The sequence below is a fragment of the Penicillium diatomitis genome, assembly GCF_028827545.1.
Source record: "Penicillium diatomitis strain IBT 30728 chromosome Unknown utg000004l_segment0_segment0, whole genome shotgun sequence".
NCBI classification, from domain to species: domain Eukaryota; kingdom Fungi; phylum Ascomycota; class Eurotiomycetes; order Eurotiales; family Aspergillaceae; genus Penicillium; species Penicillium diatomitis.
The window spans coordinates 2,844,581-2,863,535 of record NW_026623176.1 but is presented as its reverse complement, the minus strand read 5'-3'; the positions used below and the strand labels follow the sequence as shown (position 1 = coordinate 2,863,535).

General features: G+C 51.3%; 7 protein-coding genes across 7 annotated transcripts; 3 read left to right on the top strand and 4 right to left on the bottom strand.

Annotated features, from left to right (window-relative positions):
- Nucleotides 1-195: 195 nt before the first annotated feature.
- On the bottom strand, nucleotides 196-1,380 carry N7539_004249 (uncharacterized protein; the record flags this gene model as incomplete). The annotated part of the gene is made up of 2 exons (XM_056933851.1): nucleotides 196-1,215; nucleotides 1,291-1,380. The coding sequence occupies 2 exons, from the start codon at nucleotides 1,378-1,380 to the stop codon at nucleotides 196-198; spliced, it is 1,110 nt and encodes a 369-aa protein (XP_056791392.1).
- An 834-nt stretch (nucleotides 1,381-2,214) lies between these two features.
- N7539_004248 (uncharacterized protein) lies at nucleotides 2,215-2,651 on the top strand (the record flags this gene model as incomplete). Its single annotated transcript, XM_056933850.1, has 3 exons — nucleotides 2,215-2,319; nucleotides 2,433-2,515; nucleotides 2,597-2,651. 3 exons carry the CDS (start codon nucleotides 2,215-2,217, stop codon nucleotides 2,649-2,651), a joined length of 243 nt encoding a protein of 80 aa, XP_056791391.1.
- Nucleotides 2,652-2,962: 311 nt separating this feature from the next.
- On the bottom strand, nucleotides 2,963-4,895 carry N7539_004247 (alpha-N-arabinofuranosidase; the record flags this gene model as incomplete). Its single annotated transcript, XM_056933849.1, has 6 exons — nucleotides 2,963-3,861; nucleotides 3,948-4,047; nucleotides 4,118-4,206; nucleotides 4,301-4,428; nucleotides 4,521-4,715; nucleotides 4,789-4,895. 6 exons carry the CDS (start codon nucleotides 4,893-4,895, stop codon nucleotides 2,963-2,965), a joined length of 1,518 nt encoding a protein of 505 aa, XP_056791390.1.
- A 2,022-nt stretch (nucleotides 4,896-6,917) lies between these two features.
- On the top strand, nucleotides 6,918-8,695 carry N7539_004246 (sugar porter family MFS transporter; the record flags this gene model as incomplete). Its single annotated transcript, XM_056933848.1, has 5 exons — nucleotides 6,918-7,006; nucleotides 7,077-7,268; nucleotides 7,373-7,616; nucleotides 7,693-7,949; nucleotides 8,038-8,695. 5 exons carry the CDS (start codon nucleotides 6,918-6,920, stop codon nucleotides 8,693-8,695), a joined length of 1,440 nt encoding a protein of 479 aa, XP_056791389.1.
- A 636-nt stretch (nucleotides 8,696-9,331) lies between these two features.
- Nucleotides 9,332-10,279, bottom strand: N7539_004245 (PSME3-interacting protein; the record flags this gene model as incomplete). Its single annotated transcript, XM_056933847.1, has 2 exons — nucleotides 9,332-9,888; nucleotides 10,114-10,279. The coding sequence occupies 2 exons, from the start codon at nucleotides 10,277-10,279 to the stop codon at nucleotides 9,332-9,334; spliced, it is 723 nt and encodes a 240-aa protein (XP_056791388.1).
- A 1,769-nt stretch (nucleotides 10,280-12,048) lies between these two features.
- On the top strand, nucleotides 12,049-13,299 carry gcy1 (putative glycerol dehydrogenase Gcy1; the record flags this gene model as incomplete). Its single annotated transcript, XM_056933846.1, has 3 exons — nucleotides 12,049-12,074; nucleotides 12,196-12,573; nucleotides 12,804-13,299. 3 exons carry the CDS (start codon nucleotides 12,049-12,051, stop codon nucleotides 13,297-13,299), a joined length of 900 nt encoding a protein of 299 aa, XP_056791387.1.
- A 431-nt stretch (nucleotides 13,300-13,730) lies between these two features.
- Nucleotides 13,731-14,807, bottom strand: N7539_004243 (2EXR domain-containing protein; the record flags this gene model as incomplete). The annotated part of the gene is made up of 1 exon (XM_056933845.1): nucleotides 13,731-14,807. The coding sequence occupies one exon, from the start codon at nucleotides 14,805-14,807 to the stop codon at nucleotides 13,731-13,733; it is 1,077 nt and encodes a 358-aa protein (XP_056791386.1).
- Nucleotides 14,808-18,955: the final 4,148 nt, after the last annotated feature.

Sequence of the window (18,955 nt, the reverse complement as noted above, 5' to 3'; positions counted from 1 at the left end):
CATTCTTCAATTTCTGAATCTCTAATGCCGACAAGCATACTCGAGGCTATACACATAAGTTTTGAAGCAGTTCCTCCGCCAGTGTTGAAGATGCGGTCTCTTTTGGCAGGTTCCGTAAGAATAGAAGACAAGAGAAAGTCAGGCTAACACAATCCACGATCAGGGGACAAATTTTCTCCAGCAGCTGAAGCTTGTTCAATCTTGCTTTGACGGTTCAGGGTTCGAGTTGACTTCGACGGAGAAAGAGCCTGGGCCGAGGATTGATTTGGCGGGGGAGGCAGAGCTTGATTTTGCAGGATGGGGTGGGCTAATGTGAATGACTGTGTTTTGAGACACAGTTCTCGGGGTAGACACATTGGTCGTTTCCACGGTTGGCTGGCTTTTGCTCAGGTGGATGCCCAGAGGAACCTCTTTGTGCACCGTCGCTGGACTTGAAGCGCGAGAAGCACTGGGTACCCGCAGCTGTGGCGCTCTGTTCGTGGGAGGGGTCGTTGGCGTTCGGATTGAGATGGATTGCAATGATCTGGGCCTATACGGCAAGGATCGAGGCGTAGTCAAGGCGCCGAATGGTTTCTTGGATGGGGAAGTGTCCACGTCTTCTGCGAAGTCCTCATCATCTGCCGACATGCTTGAAGAAAGGGGACTGCGTCGTGGAGTCCAGGTGATTTTGCGAGTCGGAGTGACCTGTGCACCCGAACAGGACGCTGTTTCGCCGCGGCCGTCTTGAATTTGGTCATTCCCTTCGAAGGACTCGGCCCCATCCATGCCACCTATGAAGGGAGGTGACGGGCTGCGGCTGAGCATAAGCGTGTTTCGTTCAGGATACACATCTTTCATGAGGAATGTGTCCAGTGTGCGGCTGGTGTCCTCGGCCAAACTGACATCGGATTGAGCAAAGTGATCGAACCCAACCCGACGTTTTCGTCGTTTGCATTTGGAACCCTCTCGGAGAGACCACGCCGCCATGAAGACAATTGCGCACACAGCGATTACAACCAGCAAAGTGATTGCAACGACTGATGAGCTTCCGTCGAAGACCCGGGAGAATCCATTTCGAGCGACTAGAGTCGAAGTTGCAGAATGTGGTCGGCTCATCGATGGGACGGAGATCAGCTCATGGACTTCATTCACTGGGCTTGCCAAGGCGATCATCTTGGGTGCGTACTCGACATCTGGTTTTCCAATGTCGCTGATTCCATAAGTTGGACCGGTGCGCTGTTGTATTTGTGGAACCAGTGTCAGTTCCCGAACTTATGATCAACAACCATGTGCCTACGCCCATGCACTTACGGTTCCCAGAGACCTCTCGACCAAGCCATGCACGGTTGTATGTGTCTCTTGTCCAAGGAAAGACTCCGAGACGGAAATTGATACGAACATGACCCCTTTCCTGAATGGTCCCATTCACGAGACCATGACAGGATTCAAGATAGATCAACATGGAGGGTCTAAAAGAGAAGGGGAATACAATCCATTCGAAGCGGAAGGAAAGAATTCTGTCGCAATGGATGTTGATGGGGATGGGAAGCACCTTCCCTTGTAGGCTGACTCCATAGTCGCCGAGTTCATGTCGCGCCTTCCTTCGACACGAGGAGCGGCACCTGGCGTATGATCAATTGAGAGCTGCAATGCACCGGTAGCGCAGACACAGACCGCTGGAATATGGCAAGAACGACCTAGTCGATGGTGAGGTCTTGAAGCTCGAGTACTGAGTGCATCAACGAGAGATGCCATCCATACTGGAAGATTATGACTGGTAAAAGCTTGCACGTCTACGCTTTCCTGCATGTACGCATCTCGACGATAAGATCAAGACTTCGCTGATATCCGCTTCCGGGCTCGGATGGATCAGGGACCGGACTATCCCTGGACAAGCAGATGAGCATGGGGAAGTCAAGGACATCGTCACCACCAGTTCTTTTTCAAACAGAAATCGTTCCGGGTATCTCGAGTATCGTGTGGCGTTCAGACGATCGCCGGTCAAGTGAGATCGGGCCAGCCAACCCGTTTATCGGAATGGATACTTCAGTGACTTTTTCGTCAACCTGAGGCGATGCTATCCGCCGAGACCTACGTCATTGCTTGTTTGAGGCTTATATAGATGCGGGGATGAGCCACACGTCTTCTGGTCATCCTGGATTTATCTCTCCAACATCCAACACTGTTGATTTGTACCATCTTCGTTTGCAGACTATCTTCATTGTCATCATCATCATGCCTCTCGTTGTGCCAGGAGTCAACTCCGATATGGGCGACAAGTCCGAGTGGGTGAACAAGCTCATGGGTAAGAAGATTAGTGACAGCACTAGCGACGAGGTGGTACGTTCAAACCGAGTGTCTTGTTTTGAGCATGTGAAGAGTCTATCATCTGCAGTAGATTCTCTTACTCTCTTTGTGAATTCTGGGCTAACGCTCAATCTTGCCATGGCCAGTCTTTCGCCAAGAAAGATCTCCCCCAGTCTCACCGTGTCCTTAAGCCTGATGACATGAAGAGCATGGATCACAACCCTGACAGGTAATTCAGAGCCTCTGCTCCTGCATGCCCATCCTCTCTGATATATCACACTCATATGCTGATATGTCGAGTCTCAATAAGATTGAACGTCCACGTTGACCACGACGGCACCGTTCGGAATGTCACTTACGGTTAGAATGATGAGGCCACTGTTGAGAAGCCTCATGTGGACGAATTACTTCATGATGACACGAGAAGCTATCTTTACATATTGATGCCGTTTCCTAATTCAAACCGGTTTAATACTGTTCGGACGCTCTATATTGCGCATTCTTTAATTCCTTCCCCAACGGTAAAAGTTCTGTCGCAAAAAACGCATCATCGGTCGTCCATGTTGCTCCGCTTCATGCCAGGCAGGTTCTTCCGCCCAAGGCCCTGCTATATCTCTTATAGCAGTCATCGGCCCGAAAGGAAAGAAAAAGGTAGGTCTGTGGCACATGCCCTCCTCTATTCGGCCTTCCACCGCATCAGAGTCATCGAGTGTTTCGGGAACTCATAGTGATCACCGCCATCCCACTTGGACTCCCGAATACTCACTTCTTCCTGGCCCTTCATGTTGTTTGACTGCACACCCTCCCCCGTGACCGTGTACACATCCACAGAGCCCCTGACCCCCTCCATCTTGGTTTCGAACCCTCTCTTCTCGTGGATATTCACCACCACCAGACTCACAAACCCATCCTCTCCTATCGAGGCACTCACATCCAACCAAGGGGTATCCATAGCGCTGCGCAGCCACCCGGGCGCCGTCTCGCCCTCGTACACACCGCACGAGACATGGGCACTCACCGTCCATCCGCGCATAAACCGTGAAAACAGATACAAGGGCCACCAAGTCGTCTGCTTGATGATGCCCTCCTTGGTAGTCATCAGCGGAGAGATGACATTCACGGTCTGAGCAATGCACGCCATGCCCACATCGCGACTCTTGCGGATGAACACGTTCAACCAGATCGCCACCGCCAGAGCATCGGAGAGAGTGTAGCTTTCTTCGGCGCCGAGGCTGCCCTCGGCACGAATGGGGTCCCAGACATTCCACTCGTCGAAACAGATGGTTGGACGGGGCTGCGAGGGAGGAACCTTGTTCTCGACGCGCGCCAGATCAATCAGTGCGGAGGTGATTTCGATCGCGCGCTCAGCCGCCAGAGGAGCAGTTGCGTTGGGGAGATGCTCGTTGGAGCTGGTATACATGTGGATGCTGTGCATGTCAATAAGAGGCACGGCGCTGGTGGACAGAGCTGAGTGGGCAGGAACGAGGCACTGCTTCAGAGTGTAGTAATCCCAGCTGGCGGTGCCGTCTTGCCCACAGAGGATCAGAACGAGGCTTGGATCGAGAAGTTTAAGTGCTGCGCAAATGAAATTTGTTAGAAAGCTGCTCGTTCTCCTCACAGGTTGCTAAAGTCTTATCGACAGAGGCCTTTGGTTCCCTCACCTTTGGCCCATTGCAAAGCCTTGTGCGCATAGGCTTCCTTGGTCATCTGTTCTACCTGCCAGGGACCCCAAACCTCATTTCCGAGAGCCCAGTATTTGACCTGAGGGGAAGAATTGTCAACTTGGAATTCCCTCAAACAGGCTAAAATCACAGAGCCGGCGTTTGCATACCTTGTAGGGCTCTTCGCGGCCATTCTTACGTCGCATGTTGGCGTAATACGTGTTCCCAGTGCCGTTGCAGTACTCGACCCAAGCAAGTGCTGGCATATATCTCATCAGTCAAGGCTTCAAAGCCAGGCACTCCCTAAAGTCTTCATTGGAGAAGCCCCCTTGATGTTGTTTCCATGCGCATACCTTCATCGAGTGTGCCTGTGCCAAAGTTGAAGCACAAATAGGGCTCCGTGCCCACAGTTTCGCACCATTTCATAAACTCATCCGTTCCGAATTGATTCGTCTCGGTACCCAGCCATGCGAGCTCGGGACTAAAGAAAGCAGCGCCGTCAGCCTTGAAATTGCGCTTCTTGTGATTTCTTTTCGCAATCCGAGGGAGAGGGACCGGCGAGGAATCTCCTACCGCGAAGGCCGTTGATCCTTAGGACCAACACCATCCAGCCAGTGGTATGTGGCGCAAAAGTTTCCGCCAGGATATCGAACGGTGGGAATATTGAGCTCCTTCAATGCGTCTACCACGTCCTTGCGGAAGCCATTTTCATCGGACAGCGGATTCCCTGGGTCGTAGATACCGCCGTAAATGCATCGCCCCATATGTCTGGTAGCACGAAAGACTGGTGAGTCATGTCCATTTTGGATTTATAGGACGAGGTCCCAAGACTGAGTCTTACTCGGTAAAGCCTGCATAGATGTTGGGGTTGATTTGCGAAACCTTGCGGGTGGGATGCACCGCAATTGTCGGGGTCTCATCGTCGGCAAGTTTTGTAAAAGAAGTCATGATGTTTGTGACAAGGTCTACGTTGCGATATTTCCCCGGAAGTCGAAGATCTGGTTGCCACTTGCAAACTGGCTGTCTGTGAAGTGTCTTCACGTCCACGCCTCTGATTCGCAATCCGTTGGTCAATGGGAGGGCAAAAACAAAGTGATCCGATTCTATGTACAAGTGACGGTGGTGGCCACCTAACCTTCACTTAAAAGAGCTACACAATTCCACAGGTCGCAATGGAGGGGTAACGCGCGCCTTGTGTCGCCAAATCCTGGAAGATCTTCGGTAGATTGAAGCAAAGCCAAGACCGCGCTGCAAACAGCCGATCGCTTGCTCGGTTAAATTCCCATCGCGATGGCACTTAGCCACCTCGACCGACACGGGCGCTATTGAGCCCCGATTTTCCGCTGTTGCTTCTGGGATCTATGTAAGACTGGGAAGCTGAAGGGATGTCTAAGCGCGTACTTGAGATCGCCTGGAACTTGAAGTCGGACTGAGACGATAGGAAGCGACCAGAGTCCCGATGGCATCTGAAGTACTCCACTTGACTTGCATAGCTAAACTGACTTTCCATGTGGATCTTCGATTTTGGGTACTCAAACCAGCATATATCCGGTGGAGGTCTCAGTCCTTTGACATCGACCCCTCTCCAGAGTCTACATTTCTACAGTAGTCAACCTGGAAACCACGTCTAAACACAGTCCGTGATTCTTGCCCACCCATCGTTGCCTGTATTGGTCTAACCGAGGTAACTGAACGTCAATATACTCGAGCTCTGCCGAGATTCCAGATGTTTGATGTAATGGAAACCTCTGCACCAGAACCGACTCATTCCGCTGATTGATTCTGTGAGCACTAAGAGTAAGTCGTAGTACTACTACTGAGTCCTTTCTTGCGACAAACCACACCATCTACTTTGCGACAGAAGTGACCCAGTTCCCTAGCCAAGATTCACTTGGCAAGTCAACCTTGAACCTATACTTTTCAACAGAGCCAAGGCAGGCTTCGGACCAGAGCAAATGATTTGATCGTGCCAGCTCGTGGTTACAACGGAGTTCTTTTTCCCTTCAATCACGATGCTCCGACCCCTCCATCCTCATCACTTACTACTGCAGCTTTCCAGCAACTGTAACCTAATTGATCGGTGGGTCCAGCAAAAGCACTGTCTCTACGAAAACCAATCTTAGTGCACGCGCCGGAGGCGGATCCAAGTGGTACTGGGCACTGGGCACAACGCTCGGTCTCCTCTCGCAACGATGTCAAAACCCTAAGCTGCACGTCCGAGCGAGCCTTGAAGCTCCATGTAGTCATGTACTGTGACCTGGTACATTCTCGGCTGCAAGTTGAGAATCGCTTCACATGATCACTTGTCGAACCCTAATCCTGGAGCTGCAACTTTGGAAACACCGTCCAAGGGCAACGGTTAGTTCATGACTGGTGGACAAGCACGAGGCTCCACGAGCTGACGCCGATCATCCTGAATCGGCAACAAAATTGGAAGACTCCCGAACCGCATGAGTCCTGGGCTGAAAGACACTCTTGTTCGAGCCAGAGCTCGGCCCTCGCATAGATGTTGAACCGAAGATCCCCCGTTATTGATAACCGACTCACTCATCTCGCCCGCGGAAAAAGAGAGTATATGTAGACGGACTGGGTCCCGCCTTTTGTGTGGGACTTCAGATGCTTGCCCAGTCTCTGTAGGGATCCCCAGATTGTTGTTCGACCCGGAAACGACCCCCTCGTCAATAACATTGTGTCTGTGCTTTGCGCTTCGTGGGTCTTCTCTCGTGCTGGAGCTGCTGATTGTTGACATCGTCTATCATGCGTCTCTCACCGTCATGGTACCAGGTATGGATGGATTGACTGCCACCTTTCCAAGTTCTGATCTTGTGTTGTGGTCGAATGCATAGGCGGATGTCTAATAGTGGTGATGTATAGTTCCTGGTCGGTTTGTTCGCGTCGCTGGGATCGTTCCTATACGGATGTGAGTGATGTGCCTGTAAGAGGCCAAAACCAATATTCGGCACCCGGTTAATGGTGAAAGAAGATGATCTTGGTGTGATCGCCGAGGTGATTGCATCGCAATCATTCGTTTCCAAGTTTGAGGTAAACTCTACACAGACGTCAGTTCTACGACTCCATCTTGGGCCATCTTGGAGACCTTCTTCCAATGTACTGAACGACGCGAAACAGTGGTCTAGTTGTATCCATGTTCACATGCGGTGCCTTCTTCGGCGCAGTCCTTGCTGGCCTCAGCGGTGACCATCTGGGTCGTCGCAGGACCATTTCCCTCGGCTGTCTGTTGTTTTGTTTGGGAGGTGCCCTGCAGACCGGTGCTCAGTCTCTGGCTTATCTGTGGAGTGGTCGATTCTTTGCCGGATTCGGGTGAGTTTTGCTTTTGTACTCAAGATACCAGCAAGTGTGCATCTAGCACGAAGCCTGCATTGTCCCACAACTTGACATTCGTCGCTGATGACCAAACTCAATAGGGTTGGCTTCTTGACCATGATCATTCCTCTGTATCAGGCTGAGATCTGCCATCCCAAGATCCGTGGCCGAGTCACAGCATTACAGCAATTCATGCTTGGAGTCGGTGCATTATGCGCGGCTTGGATCTCGTATGGCACTTACATTGGCTTCGCGCCGACCAACAACGCGCAGTGGCAGGTTCCACTTGGTCTGCAGATGATCCCTGCAGTGTGTCTGGGTTTACTTATTGTCGTCTTCCCCGAGGTTCGTACTTTGAAAGCTCCCTGCGGAGGGCAAGCGGCAGACTGGCACTGTAGTTTGCTAATTGTTCAATTACTAGTCTCCTCGTTGGCTCATCGATCACAACCGGCCTGAGGAAGGGCTCAGGACTCTGGCCAAACTTCATGCGAATGGAGATGAAAGCGATCCCTGGGTCCAGGCCGAGTTTGCACAGATCCAGGAATCGATCACCTTTGAGCATGAGCACGAAGCCAAGTCGTATGCCGAGCTCTTTACCAACCGCTCCTCTTTCCGACGACTCTTCCTCTGCTGTGCACTGCAAGCTTCGGTGCAGATGACCGGTGTCTCTGCTATTCAGTAAGCCTTCCAGCTCTCTCAACACCGTCATCCCCCTTTCACAACCCATTTTTACCCCGTATAGAACAAATCGCTAACAGTCGGAAAGATACTACTCCGTTGACATTTACAAACAAATCGGCATATCCGGAGAAGCCACGCTCCGCTACCAAGCCATCAACTCCATCATAGCACTCATCGCCCAGTTCCTCTGTATCCTCTTCATCGACCGCTTCGGTCGTCGCTGGACCCTCATCGGCGGCAACCTCGGCAACTGCCTCACCTTCATCATCGCCACCATCCTCCTCGCCAAATTCCCGCCCACCACCAGCAACAGCGGCGCCCACTGGGGCTTCATCATCATGACCTGGCTCTACAACTTTTCCTTCTCCGCGACCTGCGGGCCCCTGTCGTGGATCATTCCCGCCGAAGTCTTTGACACGCGCACCCGGTCCAAGGGCGTCTCTATCGCCACGGGTCTTTCCTTTGCCTTCAATACCATGATCGGCCAAGTCACGCCCATTGCTATGGATACCATCAAATATCGGTTCTATTATCTCTTTGTGATTTGCAACTTTACGAACGCGGTGTTCTTCTACATGCTGCTTCCGGAAACGAAGCAGGTGCCGTTGGAGGAGATGAACTATATGTTTTCGAATGCGCCGTGGATTGTGCCGGGGATCAAGAAGGAGGATTATCTGCCTCATGATTTGGAGAGGAAAGTGGAGGAGCGGGAGATGAAGCAGAGTGCGGAGCATGTGGAGTAGGTGAAAGTTCCCCTTGACAGGTTGCTGCTATACTGTGACAATGATCTCCCGTCTCTTCTAGAGCCGGGGGGTCTGAGACGGCAGTGGGTGGATAAGATGGGTTGTGTCTGGATATCGCTACCTAAAGTCTGTTTGTTACCTACGCCGAGCGATTCCGCATGAGATATTGCACATTAAATACTTGATCGTTTCGTTGGTATTCCACATCTGCCATGATTGACATTCAATGGACGATTGGCGGCATTCAATCCGTCGATAGTAATGAGCTAGTGCAAAACACATCAGCTATATGAATGGAAGTCTTGCCTCGCCACTCGTCCAATGGCTCAGTTGAAAGTCTTGCTGTCATTAGCACTCGTCCTCTGGCCATTTGTCGGTCAAAACGTCCCATTAAAGCTTCAGGTATCTGATATAAGACGTTGCAAATGCAATTTTGGAATGAGCCATATGATTTGATCGGCGTGTTCAGCTGGGAGATACCCAGTCGAACGTGGTAGATTCTAGCCTTGGACGACCAAATGGGAAAGATGCCCGCTCTAGGAACGAAAATTGATCATCATTACTTGACCAGGGAAATTAATTGTTGGATATGTTCAGAAGATCATTTGCGACAATGACAAGGTCGATTTATTAGGTTCAGTCAGAGTCAGAGTCAGATCCATACCCTACCAGGCCCAGCGCAGGGGGTGATGCTTGACTCGGCTTCGGGGGCTCCTTCTTAGGCAGTCCCGGCCCAGCCGTTGAAGGAGCCGCAGGTTCAGCAGGTTTGCGCGCTGGTGTGTCCTTTTTCGCCACAGCAATGGCCGGAGAAGATTTGTCCTTGCCCTGGGGTTTCTGTGACTGCGGCGTCGGTGATTCGACTTCATCTACGGCGGAAGATTTCCGTCTCTTCCCGGGCAAGAGTGAGTCTTTGCCTTTATCACGCCGTCTCTTCTTGGACGAAATGGCCCAATCCTCCTCTTCGGCAGCTGCTGGCGTGACCTCTGACGAAGTATGTCCCATTGCAGCCTTTTCCGCCTCCTCTCGCTGCTTTCGGAAGGCTTCCAGTTGATCTGCTGTCTCCTTTTTCACGGCTTCCTCCTGCGCCCGGGTCGACTCGAGGACCGAATCGAGGAATTCCACCTCATCTTCATCGAGTGCGCGGAATTGGTTCTTCAATCGCATTTTCTCTTCATGTTCTTCTTGTTTGGCCACTTTTTATCGTAATGGGAGGAGAGAGTCACCCTGACATGTCAGCCGCAAATTCCCTAGAGAACATTGAGCATTTCCAGCCTCAAGCCTCAAGCCATACGAAGGACCAAAAGTCCCATGGGATTTCCAGACCAAGCCGCATGTTGCATGCCTCTTGTACTGAAAAGGCAACAGATCTGTACGTCTGGCGCGGTTCGAAGAAGGAGGAGAGGAATTCCTGAGCTCACTTTTATTCTGTTGCAGCACCTCGTACAAACTTTTCCCATCTTTCTGCTGGCCAATTTCTGCCTTGCGCCTGCGCTCTTCTTCGAGCTCCTTTTGCACCCTCACCCAAGCGTCGTCGCGCTCCACGGGCTCCTCGTTCGTCCCTGCTGAAACAAAGCCTGATGACATCTTGGTAGATGCAGGAAGGAAGGGCTGAGGCTGCTTGGTAGATTATATATGATGGCGTGAAATGAGGGGACAGCGGACGGGCGTGGTAGATATCGTTTTTGTGGCAGATGGAAGATTGACCGCGGAGCGTTGATTACAGAGCGGAGATAGGACGGGATCGGCAGCTTGGGCTAGCAGAGGACTCGCGATGGTACTCGGGTAATTGACTTGCGGATGAGGGTTGAATTGTAGAATGGCATGTGCTTGAGATCATCCAGCCGCTGAACTTGAAAATATACCTACACTAGCAGGTCTAGGTCATTCGGCTCAAGAAGATGCCCCGTGGAGTTGGGGGGCGTGTTGAAGAATAGGAAAACCAGCACGGTTGTCAGCAGTCGACATCTTGATAAGATAATGATAAGACGGTTAGTGGAGCGGGTTCCCGGGTTATCATCTGGACAGATGAGCCTGGCTGAGCAGAAGAGTCAGCGTGGTCTACCTGGGTAGCTCCAGATTAGAAGGAAGAATGATATGAAAGACAGTCAATTCAGCGTCTGCATGTGCCGAAGATAACCACTCAATTGCCATCGGCATTCTTGTCAGCAGGCCGACTGTATATCGAGCGGGAACCTATAGTCACGTGACACCTCAAAGATCATCATCCATTGTGCTGGGGTTGAATATGTCTTTTGATAGGGGATTGCTGGCAGGGTTTGTTCATGTGTGATGATGTTCATTACCGCCAATGTTTGACAGAAGACAAAACGACAACAACCTATCATCGGAGACAATATAGGCAAAGTGTAAGTAGGCCCTTTGAATGAAACACGGTAACTACGTACTTTCCGCAGGTTACTTTTTTTGGGGTTCGGTACCTTCAAGGGCTTGTCTCGGGCAATGGAGTACAGAGCGGAACCATATCTCCGATACTCTGTGGAAGCCACGTTATTTCGAGCGCCCGACTACTATGATCATTGTGACTTCCTTGACTAACGGTAGTCTAGCTAGTAGGGACCTAAATGACTGCTTGTTGTTTAGAAACAGGAAACAAACAAGATGTGGTAGGCGTAATAACGAAGAATCACGCGTGTGAGGACCTACTAGAAATAGGGCCTAGAAATGAAGCAATAATTCATTGATCTAATAGACACTTTCTCACCAGACTGGATATATGAGAACGCTCTGTGCTCTTATCTCACTTCTTCCAACTTTTAAATACGGTCCCGTCGGAGAACAATGACCCTCTTCTAGCTATACAGATGCACGGCGGCCATTGTCAAATGAGCCGAATGAAGAGGAACACACAAGCCAGATGAGTTTCTTCTCTAAGCACCGCCGGACCATCGCATACACGTCCAGCTCGATCCATGAACTGATTCAACAACAAACTTGAATACGATCCCTAGTCCCTACTAATAGAGCCAGATCAAATCCGCTTTATTGACAGCAGCGCTAAACCATTACATTCAATCCTGGGAGCAACTTGAGTAATCGCGCATTAAATATCTCAGGGACGACCAAACTCGTGGCTTGTGCAGATTGTCTTACAAGTGCACGACATAGCGTTCCGATAATTCCCAGTAATACGTGCAGGGAAAAAAAACGTAAACAGGCAGCTAGATGGGAGGTGTATAAAGTCATGAGCACCCTGTTCGAAAACTTTCCGACTTTGAACTTCATCATTCTCCTAAGATCTCGGATGCCCAACTGGAAACGATCAATCTATTTGAAAAAAAAAGATTCTTGCTTGGGCAATTCGATACTCTATCCGATCACCTCTGCCTCCCATCATGTACGGGGATCAGGATATCTCGACGTATGTACCCAGGACTCTTCATCTCCACAAAGTCATCACATCTTCCATCCCTTCCTCCGTTTTTTTAAACCCAGTGAGATGTGGAGACGGCTAATACTCCGGACCTGATCGTTCATCCCAGAAAATCCTTTCCCCTCAACACTGGCGACACAATCCCGGCAATCGGCCTGGGAACATGGAAATCCACAGGCCTCGTGGCCCGTGAAGCCGTCAAAAACGCCCTGCTTGCCGGATATCGCCACATCGACACGGCCATGGCATATGGCAACGAGGCCCAGGTTGGAGCCGGCATTCGTGACTCTGGTGTTCCGCGGGAGAAGATTTGGATCACTACCAAACTGCGGAACAACTGGCATCACTGTGTAGAACGGGGTCTTGATGCTTCTCTGCGGGAGCTCGGGGTGGAGTATGTGGATTTGTTTCTGATGCATTGGCCTGTTGCGAGGGATCCGATGAATCCCGGTCAGGCACTGAAGGATTGGAGTTTTGTGAAGACTTGGTGAGTTGTTGAGTCGCTGTCATCGATTCTTTCTCGGTATTTGGTTATCCTCTTTGCGGGTTGGTGGGTTTGGATCGGCTGCATCTCTGATCCCGGAACATACGGCCCCAATGAGTTGGAAAAGCCGACGTGGCCCTGGAGACGGAATTGATGTTTCTGACTCAATTGATCCAATTGATGAGATCAAAGACCCCGCTGACATGCCCTCCTTTTCTCTCATTCATGACCAGGCACGAGATGCAAAAACTCCTCTCCACCAACAGAGTCCGCAACATCGGCGTCTCCAACTTTGGCATCCACAACCTCGAGATCCTCCTCCACGACCCGCTCACTACCGTCATCCCCGCCGTGAACCAAATCGAGCTGCATCCATACAACCCGTCCCCCAAACTCGTCGCGTACAACACATTCAAAGGCATTCATACCACGGGCTACTCATGTCTGGGCTCCGGATCATCGGGAGTCTGTGAGGACCCCGTTCTGAAAAGGCTGGCCGAGAAAAAGGAAAAGACCCCGCAGCAGATCCTGCTGATGTGGGGGATTCAAAAGGGTTGGAGTGTGATTCCCAGATCGACGAAGCAGAGTCAGATCGAATCGAATTTTGATCTTGATGGGTGGTGTTTGACACGGACCGAAATTCGCCAGGTGGATCGGGTGCAGTGTCGGTGCAAGATTGTTGGAGACGGATTCTTGCCAATGAAGGTGTTTTTTGGAGATGATGAGTAGGGTTGAGGGACCTTCGGAGGGACGTCTGCAGTCCGGCTGGTGATTTCCAGAAGAGTAGTTTCGGTCTCAAGGCGCACCAAGTAGAATAATGACTGATGACCAAAATAATTGGAAGGCCTGTCAGAATCGAGACTCTCCATCCATTGAAATGTAAGGTACATTGTCTGGTTATGGTTATTCGGCGAGAAAGTGTACCGACCTTACTATCTAGTACTTGAAAGCGGACGACCTGAGCCAATGAGGCAACGTAGGTTTCTGGCAAATTAGTTCTGTAATTGAATCAATCTCCTCTCAAGCGAGGTCATCGTAATGCAGAAAGTCTCCAGGTCTAAACATTGCGTCATGGTCATCGTGAAAGAATGGCCCCAATCTCAATCTTGGAGTCAAATTGACAAGTGCACAGACAGAACCCGGCCTCCATCACCTCCCTCCTACGCGATAATGTCCTCTCGGCCACCCACGCCGAGGCGGCGTGGGGGGAACCAGCATCTTTTGATACAAGGTCGAATCATGATTCGGGGCAAGAAACGAGGTGCTTTGGCGAGCTTCTCTTTTACCCAGGGATGTTTTTCATCATACAAAAAGTGCATCGTGTCCGAAAGATGGAACCACATGCTGTACTTGCTGTACGTTTCCGGGGCCATCGGATTGAACGGCTTCTCGTCGACCCCTGGGGATCGTGGGCCGAGCCAGATACGCTCGGGATGTGGAATTCCCACAAAGCTGGTTTGCTTGGCCTGCAGCCATTCCTGGTAGATCCACCGTATCAGGGTCTCACGAGCCCAGTTGTGGATCTTGTATTGAGAAGTAGAAGTATGGAGTTGTTCGAAAAATTCCAACGTCTCGGGAAGTTGCTGACTGGAGGTCAATGCCAGATTGTGAAACTTCTTCAGACGCGAGACATCAGTCGGATCAACGAGTTGAATGAACTCCTCTCCCAATCGGCCGAACAATCCTGAGAGGAGCAGTTCCTTGCGCGTCAGATGAATCATCACTGGGTTCTCCAGACACACATAGCAATGTTGCAATTGGGACAAGGTCGACCAATCTGCGCTAGGGGTCGGTGAGCGCAGCGCGCGACTCAGCCGCGCCTCGGCGATCAAGGTGCCCCGATACCGAGGCGCGTAGTGAAAGAGATAGGTGTCCGGCTCATCATGCGGCCAGAACATGACGCTCTCGAGGCCCGGACACCAATATTGAGCCACGATGTCGGTTGTGGCGTCTGACCAGACGCTGTCGATGTAGTCGGGCACATTGGGATCGTCACCGTAGAAGAGGACTCGACCCGTTTCATGGGCCACGGCACGAGACTCCCGACATACTCGGGTGATGATCGGCGGTCTCCAACTTTGACGAGACGACCAGCGGGTGCCGCGACATCGAGACTTTTCATAGACAAGGCAGGGGAGCATTGTGTCAAAGACACGCGATTTGGGAAGACATTCTTTCCAGATCATGCGACGCAGTTCGAATGGAAGCTCCAGAAATAGATGGAACACCTCGGTCATCGTGAGAGGTTTGAGAGCGAAGATCGACGCCCAGCAGCGCTGACCAGCGAAACGGACCTCCTGAGTCCTGTCTCCGAAGATGTCTTCCTGATAGTTCCTCACGGCATTGGCCGTGGCGGCGCAATTGGCTATATAACAGTTCTTGCCCTATGGTCTGAGAAAGTTGGAACGAGCGAGTGAAAACGGACTGTCAGGGCTTAGGGAATCCGGACTCTAGGACTTCTCCTGCCCAAGTATCAAGTGCGGAGCTTGCCACCTGCACTCGTGACCTCAAATTGCATTCTAGCTCTGCCATGATCGGGCGCACTTCCTTGGAAATTAGTCTTGTTTGCGGTGGTCATCCACCATCCCGGTGTTGAGAATAGCATCATTGTTGAGCTTGTGCGGGAGGAAAGCGCAGGGACGGGGGACGGGTGGCGAAAATGCCCGGTCGTGGGCACGCATGCTCGGCCCAGACTACTGAGACTGCTTGTTTGCTTCGGTCGGGGGGAAAGGCTAGACTGTTCAGGTTGACAGAGGTGAAAGAACCAGAGAGTTCGGCTCATGAGCGGGTGAGACTCGGGGGAAGTGCAGACGGTCGCAAAGACCGAGCGCTAGTCGAACGGAAGTGAGCGCCGACCACACTCTTACAAGTCTTGGACGATGTCGTGGATTCGGTCCGCTCAACAAACACGTCCAAGCAACAAGCAACCAGCAACAAGTAACGAAGATGGATCGTTCGGTGCTCGTTGGGATTTGTGCGGATTTGGCCGTGGACGCGGGAACAAGTCTCGAGGTTTGACCTGCACCGATTTTGGGGAATCCTCGTGGCTCTGCGTCCATGGCATGGATGAGCATCCCCATGATTTCAAATTCATTGTTTCATCAAATTCCGAGTTATCTTGTACTTCGCTTCAGTGGTCTTGTCCAGTCTAACCAGGATGTCTCTTGTTTCTTCTCTGGTGGCCTTTGGATTCAATGAGAGGAGGCTCTATCGAGCATGTCATAGTTCTCTGGAAATTTGGACCTAAACCCGGGTCTGCTTAATCAACTGGGCGGCACCGACTCAACGAGTCGTTTCTAGGCAGCATGAAGTTTACTGTCCAGGGGTGTGCCTGACTGTCAATTGCGAGATATCAAATGCCGACCCTCACGGCAGTGATACTGTACTGTCTGGGCCACGATCGACCATTGGGTTATTAATAGCGGCAGTGTTTTGCAAGTCAAGACCTGTTCATCCTTTAGCCTGGCTCAAGCCACTCTCAAAACGTGACAATTCCGGGCATTGAAAAAGCAGCAGGAATCAATTGTCATACCATGATCGTCAATCAGATCGGGCCTTACATTCCAATACCGCGCTACCATCTCGCTCGTCCAGGCTCAAATTCGGTCGGAAAGTGGACCTCCAATGCACGGAAAGAGGCGCAGTGCGCAGAGTAGTCCCTCCGCCCGCTTTTTCCACGACGCGCCAAAGGCTGAGATGGAGATGATCCAAATTTTAGATCACCTGATAGACAGTACATCCAGTGATCCTTTTTCTAAGGGGGTTTTTTTTCTTCCCTAACAACTTGAGGACGCGGTGATTGAGTTTGGCAGCACTTCCGGCACCCTGCCCTGTCCTGTTCGGCTCCGGCGGTCCTCAACTCTCGGTTTTCTCAACTCACCTCGGCCGAGTCTTTCCATAACCCGTAGTCTGGCACCTGCATGTCCTCAAAGACAGTGACAGAGAATCGTGATAGTTTAATCGTCTTACCTCTCGAGTCCGAAAAATAACGAGGTGAGGTAGGCAGTGAGTACTGAGTAGTGAGTAGTGAGTAGTGAGTACTGAGTAGTGAGTACTGAGTGGGAGACTGAGTACAGCATCATCCATACATAGGAAGTAGGTACCTGGAGATACTAATCGAGTTCAATGCTTGCTGACCGACCGTCAACATCATGCGGTAATGCACTACACAATCCGAATTCTTCATGCCGTCTTCTGCCAAGCAGTACACCTTACCTGCACAATCCAATCAACTCACACTGAAGCAACAGCAATAAAGGACTGACGATCCAGCAGGCTCACCTCCGTGGCAAATGTGCTCATGCAGACACACTCAGCATGTGGTGGGGAGTCGGAGTCGGAACTCGGGACTAGAACTCAGCCTCCGGATCGAGGATCGAGGGGTCTACCAGTGGTCCAGTACGGACTCACGGAGTACCTTGCGCCAGTCCCAGTCTCGGTCTGAGGAGCTGGAGCCCGTGTCTTTTCTGGACCCTCCAACATGAAGATCATTCCCGGGTCGATTGTAGTCATGCTGCTCACGTGCGATTCCAGGGACATTGCACTTAACCACTTACTCTACTTGGTACCACTACCTGATATGAAGTTAATAAGATAGACACTGGAAGTCGATTGTCCAATCTGATGTGTACTTGTGTATAGCGTTAATGGTAGGTACCTGGGTGGAGAATGCCAACATCCCACATCTGATTCCATGGTTTCTGTTTCTCCTCTACGGAAGTCCTTCAGACCAGTAGTGGTTTGAAACATCACGTGTCGACTGGACACTTTGAAAGTGCCGAGAATCGCAAACGGGACGGACGCACAGGACTATAAAGCTGACTCTGAGCCTAAACTGCCCATGGCTACACATGACCTCACAACCCGTTCAGGTGTCACCCTTACTGGGATATCATCGAGATTTTACCAATCGAGACCCGGATGTCAACTTCCATTTCCAGAAAGGGGAGGCGCCAGAACCAGCTCCTTTGTATCAGGGGCACACGAGCATGGGCGATTTTCCCTCTTGGACCCCAGACTTTGGTGGTCTCGAGGGAGCAGGAGAAGTCCACAGGGCTGGATCAGTGGGTCGCTGGATAACATCATAATAGAGAGCTTGTGGCCAGACATGCTTTACAAGATGAGGGGGGAAATGAGGAGAGAGAAAAAGAGTGCAGGAAAGAATCGCGGAGCCAGGTCCATGACCGAGTCCGGGGGTGAATGAGATTTGCTCGGGGCCGGGGTAAAAAACAAAACTAAATCAACCGTGAGACAGATGCAGGTAGACGCACAACAAGATGGGAATGATGCCATGAAGACAGACATGAAACAGTCATGATCGTGAGTCAATCAGCTTGCCCTAGCCAGTAATACCTTGTGTGCTATCAGTATCGAGAGCATCTTCGAACAATTCTTGGCTGGTGAGGAGGGTTTGGAGACATGCCAGTTGCGATGTAGGTACATCGCACTCGCAGAATTGTACGGTCGGAGGAGCACGAAAGTCATAGCATTCTCTACGGAAAACCAGCCTGATACCCAGCAACAATGGATATAACCCCACTCACAATGACATTATCCTGCGTTGTGATTCGAAGAGCTCCATGACTCTGACAGGACCCCTCTGTCCTCTCCCCTGTATCAACTCAATCAGGTAGTTGGCCCTACTGGACCACCCCTGTTACTTAAGCCCAAGTTGGCAGCTGGTTAGACTTCGCAGCGGCGCTAAAAGGCTAATCAGGCCTTAGCGAGGGACGCTAAAAGCCCAAGGGCGCCAAAAGGATCGGTGCGCACGTCCAGTATTTACCGTCTCGGCTAAGTCTGCTTAGTCTGCCCCTCTGCCTAGAGCGAGCATTGCGCGTTTTCCATGCATAGGACCCGTCCGGGACGCCCTCGACAGGGTCTCGCGGGGGAGTGGGGAAAGGGAACGGACTGTGGTGATCGATAGAGAGAGGTCGAGGTCGGGGATGGAGTTCATCACACGATTGCTGGACCGAGTAGAGAGACGGAGAGAGAGAGAGAGAGAGAGAGAGAGAGAGAGAGAGAGAGACCCACCAGAACACACTCCCGTACAGTGCCGACCTGCACGCATGGACGGCGGGCGACTGCAGTATCAATCACTCGGTCGCGATTGTAATCCTCCTCGGAAGTCATAGACCACTGTGTTGACTCTGTCGAGTCCATGAAGGTGCTCACATGATCTGTCATGGCCACCAGTCTTACAGCTTCCCGGTTCGGTTGATCTGTTCGATCCGTGGTTCATGAGCCAGCCCAAGTCCCTCGTGGCAGGATAGTTTTCAGGCAGTCGTGATTCGATCTGGATCTCCGTTGTTCGCCCACAAAATGCCAAATGCGCTCTCGGATTTCGGCGGGGAGTCTTTTGACTTTGGGAACTCAAAATCCCCCGATG